Below are 21369 nucleotides of genomic sequence, written 5' to 3' on the forward strand. Positions count from 1 at the left end.
GAGCTCAGCTGAGAAAAGTGAGGGAAAGTTTACAAACTGTTCCAATAAGCAATAACAACAAATGGCGAGGGGGAAAGGTATGAAAGGGAGGGAGGCAGGCCGAATTGGTCCAAACGAAGAGGCCTAATAATATAACTCAGGGACTGTGTTAAGATCATGTTTGTGAAACAAGAGAAATGCAAGATCAGAAATCAATGGACCAAAATTGGTGTGAAAGAAATTAGGTCTAATTGTTGAACAAAATAATGACGTGACAGGCTATTTCTCCCACCACTCCCTTTTGGGGGTCCTTAAAAAAAAAAAAAAACCACACTTCAGGGGGAAAAAATCAAGAAGCTGACAACAGCTGAGTGGGAGATGGGTGGACAAGAAGGAGTAAGCTTTATTATTATGGCTGTTACCCCCACCATTCTGGGACCCCGGGATGCACCAGGACACAGTTGGGCCTTTGTCATCCTGATCCTGAGAGATGCCCTGACCAGACTGAGCCAGAGGGACCCAGCTGACATCACCACCTCCACGGGCTTCAGCTAAATCCCAGATGCCTCCTGGGATGTGAGACTGTCACACACACCTCTTGTGTCTATCTTTCCTTCCCCACCTTACTTCTTCCCTTTCCTATCTCTCTTCTTTTCCCTTCTGTCTAACCAGAGTCTGGCTTAGCAGCCAAGACTGTATATTTTGCAACACTGCTATAAGCCTGTGACCAAAAAGGCATTTAAAAGCAACACCCTGAACATGATGCTGGTATGAGTTTGCCAGGTCTCAGCGTGGCGGATCAGACCGTGCGCTGCACCTGTGTTTCCGCAGTAGCAAGGCTGCAAGTGAGGCAGCACCAGTGCCAGAAGCTGCAGTTTCTGTCTTTGCTGTCCCCTTTGTGTGTGTTTGTCTTGTGTTGCCTTCCGGGAAAGGGGATCAGACTTTCACAACAACAGCTTGAGCCCAGCTCAACTGACTTCTCTATTCCCCAAAAGGACAGCTATTACCTGCTTTGATACCATCTCAGGGACTCTCAAACAAGATTTTTTTTCCCTTCTAAAAACTCTTCCTAGCTAGAGGAAAAGGGAACAACAGAGGTTGTTAAAATTACATTTCAAATGTTTTAAACTGTTTTCTCTTTTCTGAATCTTAATAAGGTCACGGGATGTGTAGTGGTGTGTTTGCCATGGTATTAAGCAGGCGGAAGTCTGTGTTCCCCAAACCCTGAACGTTGTCAGACACTGTTAATGGGCAGTGTCTGGCTCATGTTAACACCTTTGACTCTTTGGGCCCATTTATTCCATCTAAATGAATACAAGACCCAGGTAGGTGGGAGGCTGCAGAGGTCCACACCAACTGAGAAGGGAGGCTGGAGGTGTCACAGCTGCCAGGCAGGCAGGGAGACTGGCCTAGGGGTCCCATCCGCAGGCGTGATGATGAGCAGTGAGGGAGGAGAGGTGTGCAGGGCTGTGAGTGGGTTGCAGTGGGGGCACTCACAGAGCATTCCTCCTCCGAGGTCTGCACACAGCCCGACTTGTCATTGCGCACACAGCAGGCCGAGTGCTTCTCCTTCTCTCGCGTAGCACTGATGAAGTTATGCACTTGCTGGTCCTGCCTCATACATGGTGAGAACTTCGCCCCCAAGTGGATCAGGGCCTCCTGGAAAGAGACAGGGCTAGGAGCTCAGCTGAGGGTCATGCAGGGGCCAAGGGGGAAGGGAGGTCTCTGGGGGAGGAGAGAAGGAAGAGGCTTGGCAGCAAGGGGTCCAGGAGAAAAGGAAGGCAGGGGGAGGCTGGGCAACAGCTGCCTCTGGCAAGTCAAGGCAGGCGGGGATGAAGGGGGAGGGCAAGGGGCTGGGCACAACTAGCAATATTCACACATAAAACATGATCCCAAACAGGTGCCGTCAGTCTCCCCAAACAATAAGGATCATCTTCATCCTGTGCAAGGTCCCCCTCATGCTGGTGCCGGTGCAGGGGTGGAGGGGAAAGCACCAGTTAGGGCAGCCACCCCTGTTGCATTGACCCCTACAGGACTTGATATGTCCCAGCTTGTGCCCCACAGAGGCAGAGCCAGATCTTCAGCAGGGAATTCCCCTGGCCAAGCTGCAAAGTGCCAGGCAGCAGAGGGCAGACCCCACTAGAGACACACCACATGCTTCCTAAGCAGGGAATGAGCCCATTTTACAGGGGCACCCAGCGCAGGCAATGCCACTGTGATGGGACCCTGAAAAGCTTGGCTGGGCAAGGCCACAAGCCCACTAGGAAGCATGCCAGAGCACAAATCGCCAGTCATGGGACCTGAGTGTCACTGGACACGCCCTGGCTGGTCAGGCCCTTGCACCAGGCTCACCGCTCTATGCGGAAACAGCAGAGCTGCTGAACCCCTCAGATGAAGGTGTGGGTGTACTATCTGTCCCAGCGCCAGGAACCCAACCCGAACTCGTGGGACTCACCGAGCTGGGGCCAATCCAGAAGTTTTCTTGTTGAACATATTTGACGTTTTCATAAATCCCCCTGTTCATCAGGACCTGCAAGACAAGAAAGCAGCAGCCCCCTCTGAACCACATGGCCAGCAGGGGCACCACAGGGCGCAGGCGCAATGGTAAAAAGGGGCACTGGAAACCTGCAACGCCTGGGGTAGCGGAAGCCCTATAGCAGGTCATCAGGCTCAGGTTTCTTTTAATCCAGATCTCTCCAAACAGTCCCCTGGACCGGAAGGGAGTGGTGTGTGCATTGCTGGCCCTGGCCTCTCAATTGATCTCCAGAGCCTCAGCTTTCATTAATAGACCCCTTCATCTCCATCTGTTCTGGTTGTGAGAAAAAACCTTGAAAACATGCCCTAAGTGTGATGGATGCAGCAATGTTTGCCAAAAGTGAATCCAGAGCGGTGTCCTGCCCCGTTCGTTTCACTGGTGCAGACTCAGATGCCTGGGATGCTGCTCTAAATGTCACCCTTGGAAACTGCTGCATTGCACATCAAAGCACGCAGGAAAGAAGAGGAAGGATCATACTACGATTATCTACAAGTGTCTCCCACAGGGGAGGGGAGGGAGGGTTGTGTGGGCCCTTGTCAACACATGGCCGGCTACAGGAGGTGGGTGGAGATGTATTTTCTTGAAGCGGGGCTCAGCTTCCCAAAATGTGACACCCCGTTTTCACCCTTTGGGAGGAGCAGGATCATGGGACAGGATAGAATGGTGCAGCCGCTACAGGTGGGTTGGGATTTGTTTGGATTTTAAGGGAAATCCTGTCTCTGTGTCACTAAAAATAAATGTTTCCCTGCTGTGAACACCCTTCTGGGCTCAAGTGAGGAGGGGAGAGCGCTGTTAGATGTTAACTGGTGCCAGAGGAAGCACAAACTTGAAGGGACGTGTAGGATCCTGTGCAAGGGAACTAGTACAAGCACTTCAACATAGCCTGCAAATCTAGCCCTTAATACCTCATGACATTGTAAGGTGTTATCCCAGGAGTCCTGGCTGAATTCCAGCTCTGCCCCAGACCCCAGCCTAGGATTCCACTCAGACACCTTCCTTCTAACCCGTGCTGTGGGGGCCAATGGGCCGCCAGGACCCTGCTCCTCAGGCTGAACAGTGCCACGTTGCTGCTATCTGACAGATGCAGAAATTACCAGCCCTGATGGGCTTGTCTCCCATCACTCAGTACTAATGGCAGGAAGCCAAAGCTCACAGGCAGGCAAGCCCAACAGGCAGGTTTGTCTGCCCAGGCAACATGCTGCCCTTGAAAATCAGCCAGGCCTCTGCACAGTGGGGAATTTACAAGTCTGCAGATGTGTACGTGAATGCATGTGCGCTGTGTGGCTGCAGGTGTGAACATGGGCAGGTGCATAGGCCTGTAGGTGTGCGTGTGCATGCAACTACAGCTGCCAGACCGTCAGGTGAGCACATTTGGCTGCCAGCTATTGGCCGTTGTCAGGAAACACACTGACAAGTTACAGAACGTGGGGAGAGGTCAGGGACTCTGGTAACAAACAATCGCTGAGAAACAAGCACAGTTCATACCGATTGGCAGAGGATTTACTCACTGAATCTACAGTTTCGTGTTGAGAAAACCCCACGGGGGCAATGCCATAGATACACACAGCAAGGATTGTGATGAGCGAATGCACAAAGGTGACCCAGTAGGTGAAGAAAGGCCTAGACAGGAGATGGAGACAATCACAGATCAGAGCCAGAAACAAGATCATGTTCATATTTTCTGGGGGTGTCTTTGCTCCTGGAGCATAAGCAAAACACCTGCTAATTCACATGCACTTCAGTCTGAAAGGAGCTTTGCTGTGACCTGTAATGCCTGGGCCCCACGCACAGGTGAGCAATGGTCTTTTCTGGTTTTCATTAGCACAGAGGACCAGTCACAAGCCGATTTAGAGCTGGGACAAGACTGGAGGAAATGGTTTGGAGGGAGGGAGGATTGGAAACCGGGGTCACACCCTGCCATATTCACTTCTTATGAACATTTGTGCAAAGTTTCCGTGACACAAAATGTCAGGCCTGAAGCCTAAATCCATTTTGTGACTAAAAAAATTCATCAGGGAGGAGGTAAAAGGAGGAAACGTCTCAATTTCCCTGTCAATCTGGCTAATAAGACAGGTGGGTCTGTGCAGAGGACCACTCTCGTCAGCAACTAGCAGATGTGCTGGGCTATCAAAGCCAAACAGGCTCCAGGGTGCTCATGGCAGGACTGTCCCAATGGGCACCAAGGAAATGTGTTGAGTGCAGGGGTTCAAGGAATACACAGATAATCCCCACTGCAGGATACGTCTCACTCAGCAAGTGTCACACACGTACTCGCAGCAAGTGAGATGCATCCCATCCAGTAGGGGACATGCTAACCGGCTCATTGCAGCCTCTTCCAGCAACCCTTGCTGTAAAGGGGCTCGCTCCTCTCACCTGTGGTCGTCCATGTCCTCGATCTGCCGTTTCACGTAGCTGTCTATGCGCTTGCGGTAGGTGCGGTTGGTCAGCCTGCCCACCATGCCCAGTCCGTATGGCCTCTTCTCCTTGGCAAAGAGCTTTCTGACTGGGACGGCGATGCGCTGGCCGCGTCGCTGAGGGCTCATGCTCACCACTTCCTGCCGTAAGCGAACCTTGGGCTGGGGCAGGGTCCCTTCCTTCTGTTTTCTCCAGCCTCGCTCCAGGGGACTGGAACATAAAGCAAGACAGCAATGCTTTGCTTCTGCAGAGTGCAGCAGGGAGCAAAGGTCGTTCCCTGGGCTATGGCCATGGGGTCAGAGAGGGGGACAGGACAGCAGAGCACCACCCTGTCTCCCTAATGCCCCGTCCCCCCAATGTCTCATCCCCCACCCCACCTCCCCATCTCCTACCCACCCTGGCCCCATACCCCGCTCCGCCTCCCCAACACCCCGTCCCTGTGCCGCCACCCACTCTGCCCCATCCACCCAACACTCCAGCCCTGCCTCCCCATCCCCCACCCCCACCTCCCAAATGCCACATCCTTCACTCCACTTCCCAACTGCCCCATTCTCCACCCCACCTTCCCGACTCCTGACCTACCCTCCATCCCTGACCTGGCCCCATCCACACCACCTCCCCGACACCTGAACCCCCACACTCCCCAAAACCCTATCTCCAGCACCATTTGCCCTACCTCCCTCACACCCCATCCCCCATCCCAATGCCTCCACCCCACCTATCATACCTCCCAGATATCCTATCCTTCGCATCACCTACCTCTCCAACGCCTCATCCCCTGCCCTGCTCCCAACACCCCACCCCCTGCCCTGCTTCCGACATCCCATCCCCCACACCCCACCCCGCCCACCCTGACGCTCCATCCCCCGCCCCAATGTCCGTCCGTCTGTCCAACACTCCCCCCCCGCCACACACACACACACACACTACCCAATGAAGTTTTTTTCCCATTTGTTTTAAATCTCTGATGGTTTGGTGGGCGATGTGCAACATGCAAAACCAAGTTATTGGCAACCAGACCCCAATCCAAACTACTGTTCTGTTTTGGCAGCAACAGAAAAGTAGCTAACTTACAATTAGAACACCCTAAAATCCCTCTCCCATTCTCTCCACAAACCACCTGGCATCTGCATAGCACACCCCATTTCACTTCACCTGCTCACATCCCTTGCAGTGCACACTGCATGGCACATCCAGGGCCGCACACCTCACTCCACTTGCTGGCTGCACAACACACTGTGGTGTTCCACACCTGCTCACCATCACCCATGATGAACATAGCATGCCATGATCTGATCTCCATCTTTCTGCCATGCTGCTGCAGTGCACACTGTATCAAGCACCAGGCGGCCTTGTGCCTACACTCACTGGGCTCACATTACACATGGCAGGAGTAAAGGGAAGTTACTTACCTTGTTGTAAGTGGAGTTCTTTGAGGGGTGTGGTTCCCCCCCACCCCATATCTATACTCCACTGTAGGCACGCATTTGACACAGAGGCCCACTACTCTGTGTCTCACTACTCTGTGGCACCTTAGAGACTAACAAATTCATTTGAGCATAAGCTTTCGTGAGCTACAGCTCACTTCATCGGATGCATTCAGTGAAAAATACAGTGAGGAGATTTATATACACAGAGAACATGAAACAATGGGTGTTACCATACACACTGTAACGAGAGTGATCAGGTAAGGTGAGCTATTACCAGCAGGAGAGCGGGGGGCAGGAAAACCCTTTTGTGGTGATAATCAAGGTGGGCCATTTCCAGCAGTTGACAAGAACGTCTGAAGAACAGTGGAGGGGGGGGAATAAACATGGGGAAATAGTTTTACTTTGTGTAATGACCCATCCACTCCCAGTCTCTATTCAAGCCTAAGTTAATTGTATCCAGTTTGCAAATTAATTCCAATTCAGCAGTCTCTCGTTGGAGTCTGTTTTTGAAGTTTTTTTTGTTGAAGAATTGCCACTTTTAGGTCTGTAATCGAGTGACCAAAGAGATTGAAGTGTTCTCCGACTGTTTTTTGAATGTTATAATTCTTGGCGTCTGATTTGTGTCCATTTATTCTTTTACGTAGAGACTGTCCAGTTTGCCCAATGTACATGGCAGAGGGCATTGCTGGCACATGATGGCATATATCACATTGGTAGATGTGCAGGTGAACAAGCCTCTGATAGCGTGGCTGATGTGATTAGGCCCTATCATGGTGATCCCTGAATAGATATGTGGACACAGTTGGCAACGGACTTTGTTGCAATGATAGGTTCCTGGGTTAGTGGTTCTGTTGTGTGGGGTGTGGTTGCTGGGGAGTATTTGCTTCAGGCTAGGGGGCTGTCTGTAAGCAAGGACTGGCCTGTCTCCCAAGATCTGTGGGAGTGATGGGTCATCTTTCAGGATAAGTTGTAGATCCTTGAGGATGCATTGGAGAGGTTTTAGTTGGGGGCTGAAGGTGATGGCTAGTGGCATTCTGTTATTTTCTTTGTTGGGCCTGTCCTGTAGTAGGTAACTTCTGGGTACTCCTCTGGCTCTGTCAATCTGTTTCTTCACTTCAGCAGGTGGGTATTGTAGTTGTAAGAACGCTTGATAGAGATCTTTTAGGTGTTTGTCTCTGTCTGAGGGTTTGGAGCAAATGCGGTTGTATCGTAGAGCTTGGCTGTAGACAATGGATCGTGTGGTGTGGTCCGGATGAAAGCTGGAGGCATGTAGGTAGGCATAGCAGTCAGTAGGTTTCCGGTATAGGGTGGTGTTTATGTGACCATCGCTTATTAGCACCGTAGCGTCCAGGAAGTGGATCTCTTGCGTGGACTGGTCCAGGCTGAGGTTGATGGTGGGATGGAAATTGTTGAAATCTTGGTGGAATTCTTCAAGGGCTTCTTTTCCATGGGTCCAGATGATGAAGATGTCATCAATGTAGCGCAAGTAGAGTAGGGGCATTAGGGGACGAGAGCTGAGGAAGCGTTGTTCTAAGTCAGCCATAAAAATGTTGGCATACTGTGGGGCCATGCGGGTACCCATAGCAGTGCCGCTGATTTGAAGGTATACATTGTCCCCAAATATGAAATAGTTATGGGTGAGGACAAAGTCACGAAGTTCAGCCACCAGGTTTGCCGTGACATTATCAGGGATACTGTTCCTGATGGCTTGTAGACTCCGACGAGAGACTGCTGAATTGGAATTAATTTGCAAACTGAATATAATTAACTTAGGCTTGAATAAAAACTGGGAGTGGATGGGTCATTACACAAAGTAAAACTATTTCCCCATGTTTATTCCTTCCCCCCACCCCTCTTCCTCAGACATTCTTGTCAACTGCTGGAAATGGCCCACCTTGATTATCACAACAAAAGGGTTTTCTTGCCCCCTCCCCCCTGCTCTCCTGCTGGTAATAGCTCACCTTACCTGATCACTCTCGTTACAGTGTGTATGGTAACACCCATTGTTTCATGTTCTCTGTGTGTATAAATCTCCCCACTGTATTTTCCACTGAATGCATCCGATGAAGTGAGCTGTAGCTCACGAAAGCTTATGCTCAAATAAATTTGTTAGTCTCTAAGGTGCCACAGGTCCTCCTGTTCTTTTTGCGAATACAGACTAACACGGCTGCTACTCTGTACTCTGTGTCAGCAGCTCGTCAGGCCTGACATACTCACTACACCTAACACACTGTTGTCACAATCTGTATCTGACAGGTGGCATGTAAGATATCATTAGAAAACTAAGAACTCACAGATCATTTATATTCTTGCATGATATATGTATAGGGTGTGTTCAAAAATGTGTACTAGAATTATATACTTAGCGGGTCAAGCAATGCATAAGCACTTTGCCTTAGACACAGGAATGTGTATTTGCTTTTCTGACTGGCCTGGTTGACAGGCAGAGACAATGAAGGTCCATTTACATATTAGGCAAACAAATCCCCCAAGCTACCAAGTTGGGGAGGAGACAGCATGGCATCTACACAAGAGCAGGAGAGAGAAAATTGGTCTGGGTTTTACATTTCAAAGAATACCCTGTAAAGGTTTACAAAAAGAAAAGGAGTACTTGTGGCACCTTAGAGACTAACCAATTTATTTGAGCAAATTGGTTAGTCTCTAAGGTGCCACAAGTACTCCTTTTCTTTTTGCGAATACAGACTAACACGGCTGTTACTCTGAAACCTGTAAAGGTTTACTGGTCTACAAAGACAGGGGGCTGATCCTGAAGTGATAAGCAATTGAATCAACTGATTGTATGCAATATTGAGGTATTATAACAGTGTGTAGAGTGGGGTCTTTTAGGAAAGCCTGTGACACACTGGTGATTAATATCAATGAAAAATATCTGCATTAACACTATATGAAAATTACAAATACTCACTGATATTACATTTTACAGACTGTGACCAAACAAAGGGAGAAACAAGTCTCTCCCAGACAGGGAAAGGCAGCTATCTATCTGTCCCCAATGAAATTAAGCAAGGTGTGACCAAAAACGATGGAAGCCCCATTAACACAGAAATCAGCAGGAAGATGGGAAGCCCACAAGAAGGAAAGACCTTGAGGTCATCCTGCCTGTGATATGTAACCTATCACTTAAATCAGCTTCTGTGCCAGATGACTGACAAACAGCTAATGTAACTCCAATTCTTAAAAAAAGGGCTCCAGATGAGATTCTGGCAATTACAGGCCAGTAAGGGTAACTTCAGTACCAGGCAAAGTCATTGAAACTACAGTAAAGAAGAGAATTATCCGACACATAGATGAACATGATATGTTGGGGAAGAGTCAACATGGCTTTTGTAAAGGGAAATCATGCCTCACCCATCTATTAAGAATTCTTTGATGGGGTCAACAAACATGTGGACAAGGGTGATCCCGTGGATATAATGTACTTGGATTTCAGAAAGCTTTGCAAGGTCCCTCACCGAAGGATCTTAAGCAAAGTAAGCAGTCATAGAATAGGAGGGAAGTCCCTCTCATGGATCAGTAGCTGGTTAAAAGATGGGAGACAAAGGGTCAGTTTTCACACTGGAAAGAGTAAATAGCAGGATCCTCCAGGGATCTGTACTGGGACCAGTGCAGTTCAACGTATTCATAAATGGTCTGGAAAAAGGGGTAAACAGTGAGGTGGCAAAGTTTGCAGATGATACAAAATTATTTAAGATAGTTAAGTTCAAAGCTGACTGAAAAGAGTTACAAATGGATCTCACAAAACTAGGTGACTGGACAACAAAATGGCAGATGAAAGTCAATGTTGATAAATGCAAAGTAATGCACATTGGAAAACATAATCCCAACTATACATACAAAATAATGGAGTCTAAATTAGCTGTTGCCACTCAAGAAAGAGATCTTGGAGTCACTGTGTTCTCTGAAAACATCTGCTCAATGTGCAGCGACAGTCAAAAAAGCTAACCAGAATGTTAGAAACCATTAGGAAAGGGATAGATAAGAAGAGAGTAAATATCATAATGCCATTAGTGAAACCCATGGTACACTCACACCTTGAATACTGTGTGCAGTCCCATCTCAAAAAAGATAGATTAGATATAATTGGAAAAATACAGAGAAGGGCAACAAAATGATTCGCAAAAAGAAAAGGAGGACTTGTGGCACCTTAGAGACTAACCAATTTATTTGAGCATAAGCTTTCGTGAGCTACAGCTCACTTCACTGGATGCAACAAGTACTCCTTTTCTTTTTGCGAATACAGACTAACACGGCTGCTACTCTGAAACAAAATGATTGGAGATATGGAACCACTTGCATATGAGGAGAGATTAATAAGACTGGGACTGTTCAGTTTGGAAAAGAGATGACTAAAGGGGGGATATGATAGAGGTCTATAAAATCATGAATGGTTTGGAAAAAGTGACTAAGGAAATGCTATTTACCCCTTCACATAACACAAAAACAAGGGGTCACCCAATGAAGTGTAGGACTGGAAGGGATCTCAAGAGGTCATCTAATCCAGTCCCCTGCACTCAAGGCAGGAGTACGTAATAATAAACTATGCCTGACAGGTGTTTGTCTAGCCTGTTCTTAATAACCTCCAATGATGGAGATTCCACAGCCTCCCTAAGCAATTTGTTCCAGTGCTTAACTACCTGGACAGTCACGAAGTTTTTCCTAATGTCCAGCTTAAACCTCCCTTTGCTGCAATTTAAGCCCATTGCTTCTTGTCCTGTCCTCAGAGGTTAAAAAGAACAATTTTTCGCCTTCTTTCTTGTAACAACTTTATATGTACTTTAAAAGTGTTATGTGTCCGTCATCGTTCCCCCCCCTCCCCACCTCGCCCAGACTTCTCTTCTCCACTCTAAACAAACCCAGTTTTTTCAACCTTTCCTTATAGGTCATGCTTTCTAGACCTTTAATTGTTGTTGTTGCTCTTCTCTGGACTTTCTCCAATTTGTCCACATCGTTCCTGAAATCTGGCACCCAGAACTGGACACAGTACTCCAATTGAGGCCTTATCAGTGTGGAATAAAAATTAATAGGCAGCAAGTTTAAAACAAACAAAACGAAGTATTTCTTCACACAACACACAGTCAACCTGGGGAACTTGTTGCCAGGGGATGTTGTAAAGGCCAAAAGTATAAATGGGTTCAAGAAAGTACCGAATAAGTTCATGGAGGATAGGTCCATCAATGGCTAATAGCCAAAATGGTCAGCGATGCAACCCCTTGCTCTGAGCGTCCTTGAGTCTCTTACTGACAGAAGATGGGAGTAGACAACAGGTGACAGATTTCTCTATAATTGCCCTGTTCTGTTCATCCCCTTTGAAGCATCTGGCACTGGCCACTTTGAAGACAGGATACTGGGCTAGATGAACCATTGGTCTGATCCAATATGGCCATTCTAACATTCTTGTATTATCTTATGTTGCCTCTCTAAATAAAGTCATTGAACTCTGGAAGATATAAGCAAGGACAGAGGTCATCTTTGGCATCACCAGACAGACACAAGGGCCCAGAGCTCTGCAAGCTGAAAAAGATGGGCCCTTCAACCAAGGAGGGGCTGAAGCCACTGGAAACTGAATATAGGTGAGAAACCTGCTTAGGCCAAGGCCTTTCACCTAGGAAGACAAAAGAAGCCAGCCTCTTGTGCTTTTGTGGAAGGCCCTGACTGAGGGAAAGTAAACCACGGCTGAAAAGAAGAATGACTGATGAGAGAAACTATCTTTAACAAAGCCTGTACCTTGCTAGATTAAGTTTTAAACTTTAGATGTGTGCTTTCACTTGTATTTTCTTGTAACATCTCTACTTTTATTTCTTTTACTTGGCATCACATAACCTTTGTCCTATTAATAAATTTGTTTTTGGTTATTTTTGTGGTTTTTTTCTTATAAACCAACTCAGTGCTGTGTTTGAAGGAAGGGTGTACCTCTCCCAGTTAATAAACTGTAATGTACTTTTATCTCTTTAAAGAAGCAAACAAACCTTATTATTTCTCAGAGTGGTCCAGGAGAGGGCTGGACATTTCAGGGCACACAGTTCTGGGAAAATTCGGGATTGGGAGTGCGTAGGGGTCACCTTGCAAGTAGCAACCCAGGTTGGCGGAAGCCACGGTAGGGCTGTTGTGCTGGAGGCGGGCTGCTGGAGTCAGAGTTGCTGCTCCAGGGATTCACAGCATACAGACCTGCGTGTTCGTCTGCTGATGTCCAGGCTGAAGCCACAGCAGCAGGGCGTTACAGGCAGGCCCCTCACTGAACTGCACTGCACCCCAAAATGTGACAATGCCTGTGCACCACGCACCTCAGATTGGAGAATTCTTGCAAACAGTGTCCGTTGGTCGGTGCCTATCCCCTTGCCACCAGTGTGCTCCACGCCGAGGATATAAGAGGTGGTGTGGACAGATGCCTCTCCAGTTCCATCTCTCCTGTGAATGCAGACATGATCTGAGGCAGAGGGGAAGGAGGATGGGTAGTGGAATACCTAAAAGAACTCCTGCTACCACAAAGTAAATTCCCTTTCTTCTTCAAGCACTGGTCCCTGTGTGTCTTCCACTGTGGGTGTCTGGCAAGCAGCACTCAGAGAGGAGGAGGCTGCAGGTGGCATGGCTGCCTGTAGAACCGCCATTCTGAAGGATGTGTCAGCGGCAGAGTCTTGGGGTGGGATCCAAACTCTTCAGAGTGGACTCTGCTCTTGTGCTTATGAGAGAGTCCCCTGCTCTCATGTGGAAAACCTGTCAAAGGGTCCCTGGCCTTGCTCTTTCCTGCTCCTGTGTCAGGCCTTGTGCTAGGAGGCGTGCTCGTCAATGTACGGTGGGGTCCCCAGCCTGGGTCCGACTCAGGCCTCACAGCTTTCGCCATGAGGTGCTTTTTAAGTTGGAGTTCTGGGTCTGGCTGGGGAACGAATGGTACATATTGCATTTGGTGGAGATATGCACTTCTCTGAGGCAGTATATGTATCACTGGTGGTCATTGCTGACCAAAAAGGAGCAGGGAGAGGAGACATTGTTTCCAAATACAGGTATTCTGGGCATCATCTAATTCCTGTACCAGGGAGGCAGGAGGTTTTCTGGGAAGGGGATTTAAACTACTCACTAACTATACTAATAAAACCCATTAACAATAGCTTCACTACAGAGCTACAACAGTAAAATCTTTGACGTATTTACAGGTTTGAAGACAAGGACGAGGCTGAAGAGAAGGGAGAAGCTCCAGACACTGGAGATTCTGAGTCAGGCCAGGAGGCAATAAGAAGGTACTTTAGAGGCAGTTGTGCACACAGCCTCTTATGGCCTTGGAGTGGCGCGTGAGGATGGCAAAGGCAGAGGCGTAGGCCAGTGGACACTGCTTGCAAGAACTCTCTGGTCTCAGACGCATTTGCAGTGCATACTTATCCACAGTGGATGACACATAGGGGCTAGCACTCAAAGAAGAACCAGAGCACAGCCCTAGGAAATCTCTTAACTGGTTCCTGGAAAGCCACCACAACAGAGCATGAGCTTAGGGTGGCTTTATGTTCTCTGGTATCTTCGAGTGACCGTTGCGGCTGCCAGTAGTATCAGACTGTGTCCAATGGGGATCCACTGCCCACCACATCACTTAGTTGTGATGTGGTGGGTAGTGAATATTGTGAGTGCTCAACTCTTTGGAGTGTGCATTAGGGAAAGAAAGAATCCACAGAAAATTAATAAGTGCACAAATAACACCCCCAAACTTTCCTGTGTGTTTGTAGGTTAGTTTCTGTGTTGCAAAACATAACAGATGATGTTTTAAATGCTCAAAAGAAATTGAATAAAACAATCTTTGTAACCTTTAGGGATTCTCAGTGTATGAATGATTCGATACAAACTCTTCCAAGACACTCTGAGAAGAAGACTGTGTTACGTGTCACTTGGAAAGTCATTCTTCTCGATGAGCAATATGGATTCAGATTTGACCTGTGGCCTAGCCTTGAACACCTCTTCGACTCTTGGGAGTTTGAGGCGTTTCTATGTGTCTTTAGAGAGAGGTACTGCCCTCTAAATTTCCTGCTATGAAGTCTCTGATTTGATTTATGACCAGGTGCATACCTGACTCCCTGAACTGGCACCTTCAATAGTTTGATACAGTTCCCTAGAGTCTGAATGAAATCATTTTTGCTTTGATAAATAAAACCATTAAAATGATATAAAAATGGAAACACTGGGAATTAGTTTTGCCCAAAAATTGGATCTGATATTCTCGTTGGAAAAGTGGTGAACTCCCAGTATTACTTCCAGCATCTGTGTCACAGCTGGTAAGATTCTCAATAACATGACGAGGGAAAGCGTTAGCACAATGAGATGGATTGTGAGCAGCAGAACCGCGACAAGGTCCTTCCCCATGTCTGCTGTGCATTCACACCCTGGTGAACTGATAGAGCCAAGAACAAGGCTGCCCTCTGCCAGTGTGAGGTGCCAGTTACTCAGGGAGTCTCTGACTTATCAGGAAACAAAAGGAAATGACATCGTTTGATTCCTTGCTAGGGTGAGGAACCAGTTACTAAAAGGAACAGTCACAAGATTGAAATGCCCGCAAGCTGCATGGAAATTTTTTAAAAACACCATAATAGAGGCTCAAACTATATGTATACCCCCAAATTAAAAAAATAAATAAAAAGGGAAGCAGACCCAAAAAATGCCACCATGCCTAAACAGAGTAAAAGGAGTGGTTAGAGACAAAAAGGCATCTTTTAAAAACTGGAAATCAAATAATACTGAGGAAAATAGAAAGGAGCATAAATTCTGGCAAGTCAAGTATAAAAGTATAATTAGGCAGACCAAAAAATTTTTTAACCAACTAGCAAAAGATTAAAAAATTGCTGTTAGTTTTTGTAAGTACATCAGAAGCAGGAGGCTTGCCACATAATCAGGGGGGCCACTGGTCAACGGATGTGCTAAAGGAGCACTCAAAGAAGATAAAGTTGTTGCAGAGAAGCTAAAGAAATCTCTACATGGATCTTCACTGCAAATGATCTGAGGGAGATTCCCACACGAGCATTCTTTTTAGGTTATATATCTGAGAAATTGTCCCAGACTGAGGTTATCAATAGAGAAGGTTTTAGAACAAACTGATAAATTAAATGGTAATATGTCACCAGGACCAGGGATATTCACCCAAGACTTCTGCAGGAACTCAAATATTAAATTGCAGAACTACTAACGGTGGTATGTAGCTTAGTGCTTAAATCAACTTCTGTACCAGATGACTGGTAGATAGCTAATGTAACGCCAATTTTTAAAAAATGCTCCAGAGGTGATCCTGGCAATTATAGGCCAGTAAGTCTAATTTCAGTACCAGGCAAAATTATCAGACACATAGATGAATATGATACATTGGGGAAGAGTCAGCGTGGCTTTTGTAAAGGGAAATCATGCCTCACCCATCTATTAGAATTCTTTGAGGGTGTCAACACGTGGACAATGGTGATCCAGTGGATATAGTGTACTTGGACTTTCAGAAAACTTTTGATAAGGTCCCTCACCGAAGGCTTTTAATCAAAGTAAGCAGTCATGGAATAAGAGGGAAGGTGCTCTCATGGTCAGTAACTGGTTAAAAGATAGGAAACAAAGGGTAGGAATAAATGGTTAGTATTCACAGTGGAGAGAGGTGAATAGCAGGGTCCTCCAGGGATCTGAACTGGGACCAGTGCTGCTCAACATATTCACAAATGATTTGGGAAAAGGGGTAAACAGTGAGATGGCAAAGTTTGCAGATGATACAAAACTAAAGATAGTTAAATTCAAAGCAGACTGGGAAGAGTTACAAAGGGATCTCACAAAACTAGGTGACAGGGCAACAAAATGGCAGATGGAATTCAATGTTGATAAATGCAAAGTAATGTACATTGGAAACCATAATCCCAACTATACACACAAAATGATGGGATCTAAATTAGCTGTTGCCACTCAAGAAAGATCTTTAAGTCATTGTGGACAGTACTCTAAAAACATCCACTCAGATGTGCAGCGGCAGTCCAAAAAGTTAACCAGAATGTTAGGAACCATTAGGAAAAGGATAGACTATAAAACAGAAAATAGAAATCCAAGCTACACCCATACCTTGAATACCGTGTGCAGTTCTGGTTGCCCCATCTCAAAAAGGATATATTAGAATTGGAAAAGATACAGAGAAGAGCAACAAAAATGATTATGGGTATGGAACAGCTTCTCTCTGAGGAGAGATTAAAAAGACTACAACTGTTCAGTTAGAAAAGAAATGACTAAGAGGGGATATGACAGAGGTCTATAAAATCATGAATGGTGTGGAGAAAATGAATAAGTGTTATTTTCCCCTTCACATAACACAAGAACCAGAGGTCACCCAATGAAATTAATAGGCAGCAGGTTTAAAACAAACAGAAGGAAATACTTCTTTACGCAACGCAGAGTCAACATGTAGAACTCATTGGCAGGAGATGTTGAAAAGGGAAAAAGTGTAACTGTGTTCAAAAAAGAATTAGATAAGTTCATGGGGGACAGGTCCATCAATGGCTATTAGCCAAGACAGCCAGGGACCCATGCTCTGGGTGTCCCTAAACCTCTGATTGCCAGAAGCTGGGACTGGATGCCAGGGATAGATCACTCAATAAATTGAAGCGTATGGCACCAGCCACTGTTGGAAGACAGGATACTTGCTACATGGACAATTGGTCTCACCCAGTATGGCCATTCTTAGGTTTAAGAGGAAACTGAAGACACAAGGTTCCATCCATGCATCATGGTCTTAAAGCACCAGGTCTTCCACTTGCTTGGTTTCAAATTAGTGTAATATCACCTACCATGTTACCCCACGGCATTTGAGCAGGACAATTCATAGTGAATATGGCTAGGGGTAGCCATTCTATCTACCGGTCTTCATGCCAATACCCTAGAGGACTGACATTCACACACTGCATTTTTGCCATGTTCTGCACTCTTGGCACTTGTATAACCCATTTAAACTGGTCTCTGTTTCCCCTTAAGAAAGATACGGCCTCATAAACATGATGTGCAGGGACCCAACTTCATCATGCTGTTGTGCTGACTAGAGTTAAGTTAGCAGAGTTAGCCTCTCATATGCACCAATTGTCTACTGCTCTCTGAAGTCAGGCGCTGTTTCTTAGGTAAACAAGAAGATTTCAGGTATGGGATAAACAGAGGGGGTGTCACGCAGATTGTGCAGCAGCCCTGGGGATTCTCCTCCCAGACAGACAGGAATACTGGGGCAGCCCCTCAGCCTTTCCATTCAAGGCCCTCAGCAAGAGGGCTAGTATTTAGCACTAGGCAAGAATCTGTGTGCTCTGCTGCTCTAGGCCTGAACTGAGCTAAGCTGAGTCAATTGAGCTGAGGTATCAATCATTGCACAAATCAGGCCTGTGTATCAGATCCATTCCGAGGAGTACCAGCAGCGTCAGAGACACTAACTTCTCTGGGCTTGTCTTCACCATGAGCAATGGTAGCTAAGGCCTTTCAAATTTGTGGTGTGAAATGTCCTTCCCTTCCCAGATTCGGGACCACAGATTAGATTCTGCCAACTGTCAGGAAGATACTCACAGCATCAGGTGGCTTCTTTCAAGTTCATTTTTGTCTAAGGCACCTCCTGTTAGATCGGCCTGATCCTGGGGTTTCACCTCAGAATCCTTGATCGCCGCTTCAGATGGAGATTCAAACACTTCATCGGGGTATGTAGAGAGCTCCTCATGGAGGACTCCTTCCTGGGCAAAGAAACATAAGTCCTGTCAAAGACATTCCAGTGACTTATTAGAGCAAAGCAACTCAAAAGGAAGCTCTGTCAGGAGTGGCACCTCTCCCTTGAGCCCACACATACTGCTGGGTGATAGAGTTCTTACAGCCTTTGGCTACTGGGGACAAAGCCAGCACTGCTCCCCTTACCCGAGCAAAAAACGAGGTGTCCAACTCATCCGGGAAATCCACCGTGTCCTCCTCCAAGAAACTAGCTGGGGTGAAGCTGCGTCGCTGAGCTCTCCTCAGGGTACTGTCCTTCACAGAGCGGCCCTGGAAGAGAAGGGAATAGCATTCAGTCACAGAGAAATCTGACCCCACAAACACTTAAGAGTTCTGCAGACCCTGCTTCTTCAGGGGCTTAGCTGTGTCAGGGAGTCACCAAAGTAAGTGCAGCAGATCCACCAGCCACTTGACACCCTTCTAGTGAGACTTGTGAATCCCACATACTAGTATTTCCAAGATGGCAGCACCATCCCTTTCAGCTGAGCTAAATGGTGCCTTCTGCAGTATATGAATGCTCTAACGTGCTTCTTACAAAGGACCATCACCCATTCAGAGCCTAGCTTTTCCAAACTTCTCATCCAATCAGAGCCTAGACCTTAGCTACTGCTAACCAAATTTTGTAAAGAACATTTGAGCCTGGTTGTTGTCAAACTTGAAGCACTCAGACTGACAAACTCTTGGCAGGTCTTTATCTGGTCTACTCCACTTCCTTCTAGGCATGGGCAGGAGACACAGTGCAAAGCAATCAGAACAGTGACTCCCCAAAATGACATAGTGGAGTCCCATTTTACACCTCCTCCCACCTCAGGAATCCCATAAATGGTGCCTTCACCCGAGACCTCCACCCTGTCCCCACAGGAATCCTCCTCACTCAGACAGTACCTTCACCAGGGCTGCTGCTGCTCGGAAGCTCATTTTGGCCACTGATTCCCGTTTCCGCCGTCGTGGTAAGCGATTGAACCCAGACCGAGAGCTGGTGAAGGAGCACAGTGATGTGGCACCTGGAGTGATTGGCGTGTGAGGGATGCTGTATCCATCATTATCATCAGCCATACGGAATGCTCGGCCTCGTGCTAAAGGGTCTACAATCTGCAGTCGAAGAGAGGATCTCAGTTATTGTGAGAAACTGGGAAGATCTCAGCATGCTCTCAGGCAAGGAGCGAAGGCCTGTGCCTCATTCTTGGGGCCCTTTTCTCCCCTCAACAAACACAAAGAAACATAGGAACTGCCAGACTGGATCAGACCTGGGCTTCATCAAGCCCTGTATCCTGTCTCTGACAGCTACCAGCACAAGATGCTTCAGAGGAAGGTCTGGGATAATCTGTAATCCATGAAGGTCACACCGTGAGCCCTGAACATGAGGTTTTACATTCCTTCCAAAATTTTTATCATCATTAACTGTAACAAATATGGATAAAAACACTATCCAGAGGAGTGTCCAATCCTCTTCGACTCTTCTTAAATTCTTGGCTTCACCAACGTCATGTGGCAGTGAATTCCACAGTCTAATTGTCTGTTGTGTGAATGAGAGTTTTTTCTAGGCCCTCGATCACTCTTTGGCTTCCTTTCACAGATTCCAAGGTCAGATGGAACCACTGCGATCATGTAGTATGACCTTCTATATAACACAGGCCAGAACACTTCGCCAAAATAATTTCTAAAGTAAATTTCTTCTTTGAGACCACTCTCACTGTTCAATATCCTTTTTGAGAAGGAGTGACCAGTGTGGCATATGCTGTCGAGATGGACTGATTTACACAATGCATAATAATGTTTACAGTAGCATTTTCCATCCTGTATCCTAACATCTTGTTTGCTTTCTGGACCACAGTTGAGCAGAGGTCTTTACTGGGCTGTCCTCTGTGATGCCCTGGTCCTTTTTGTGATTTAATACAGCTAACTTAGAACCCTGCAAGATGTGTAAATAGTTCACATTTTCCCCTCCAATGTGCATTACTTTGCAGCACATACCAGCATCGAATGTAAGCTACATTCACCCAGCTTAGTTAGGTCTCTGAAATTCCTCCATTCCTAAGCAGCAGAACACAAAACTCCTTTCTGGTCATCACTGCTGTTCTTTAGAGCTGGTCAAAATTTTTAAGCCAAAAATTCTTCTCACCAAAAATTGTGGTTTTGTTGAATATAATTTTTTTTTGTAGAAAAAGGTCATCTTCAATGATATTGTTCAATATTTCAATGGAAAATTTTGAAACAAACTGAAAATTTTCACTTTGTTTAGGTTCAAATTGCATTTTTCATTTCATTTTGGATTTGGGCGGGGGGGAGGGGAGGTGTTTCCTTTCACTTCCTTTTGGTTTTGGTTTTTTAAATACTCTCCCCCACCCCCACCCCTTTTTTCCCCACCAGAACATGACTTCAGTGGGACTATCTGAGATAGGAAAGTAAAGCTCATGTGTGCTTGCAAGATTGGGGTCCAATTTTTGAAAATGTAACCCTACCTCACTCTGCAGACGAGGTAACCCAGCTGGAAGCGCAGGGAGGCAGCAGGAAGGAATTCTGCAGAGCAGCCCTTGGCTGCTGGTTACAGGATCCCTGGACTGGAAACTGAGATAGTGGGAGGGGACAGGCTCCCTACCAACTACCAGGGAAGATGGCATGAATCCCCTGAGAAAGGGACATGGATGATAGAGAGCCCTGAGAAACGGGAGTGAGGACACAAGGCCCAGTGTCAGGGCTGAAGATCTGATACAAGGTCTCGGACTTGGTTGGACTCTTCTGGTACCCTGGCAGAGGTTGACTCAATTGTGACCTGACCAGAGGGCCAAGTTACAAGAAGAGAGACCACTGCAGCGCCAAAGCAATGGGCAGCTGGATGTGCCAGATGCAGGGAGAGACACTACACTATGCTTAGCCACAAGGAGGAACTCCAGCAACGAGTGATCTCCTTCAAATCCACAGAAAATTTCATAGATATTTTTCATTTATTGCTGACTATTTCCAAAATAAGCAATCGAGTCAATAATTTCTTTAAATTTTTCAATTTTTTTTTAAAATTCTACCAAGTGACTAAGCTGACCAAATTTTTCCCCCCAATATTGCTTGTTTATAAAATGGAAAATGATAAACATACTGATTAGAATCTTGGCTAATAAATTTGAAAAATGAACCAATTTTGCAACCTGCAAAATTTGTCAATTTCTCAAGCAGATCTACTTGTAACTAGGGCTATCAGGTGATTAAAAAAATAAATTGCAATTAATTGCATTGTGAAAGAATAATAGGATATCATTTATTTAAATATTT

General features: G+C 46.4%; 1 protein-coding gene across 1 annotated transcript in view; it reads right to left on the minus strand.

The window, feature by feature from the left end:
- Positions 1-21369, minus strand: part of RHBDF1 (rhomboid 5 homolog 1) — a 112369-nt gene that overhangs the window by 9764 nt on the left and 81236 nt on the right. Inside the window, exons 5-11 of the mRNA XM_037911424.2 lie at positions 18988-19194; positions 18250-18372; positions 17911-18071; positions 4889-5140; positions 4024-4135; positions 2435-2509; positions 1477-1638 (exon numbers count right to left, since the gene is read on the minus strand). Coding sequence (XP_037767352.1) covers positions 1477-1638; positions 2435-2509; positions 4024-4135; positions 4889-5140; positions 17911-18071; positions 18250-18372; positions 18988-19194 — 1092 coding nt within the window. The remainder of the gene's footprint in view (positions 1-1476; positions 1639-2434; positions 2510-4023; positions 4136-4888; positions 5141-17910; positions 18072-18249; positions 18373-18987; positions 19195-21369) is intronic.

The sequence above is a fragment of the Chelonia mydas genome, chromosome 10 (assembly GCF_015237465.2).
Source record: "Chelonia mydas isolate rCheMyd1 chromosome 10, rCheMyd1.pri.v2, whole genome shotgun sequence".
NCBI classification, from domain to species: Eukaryota; Metazoa; Chordata; order Testudines; family Cheloniidae; genus Chelonia; species Chelonia mydas.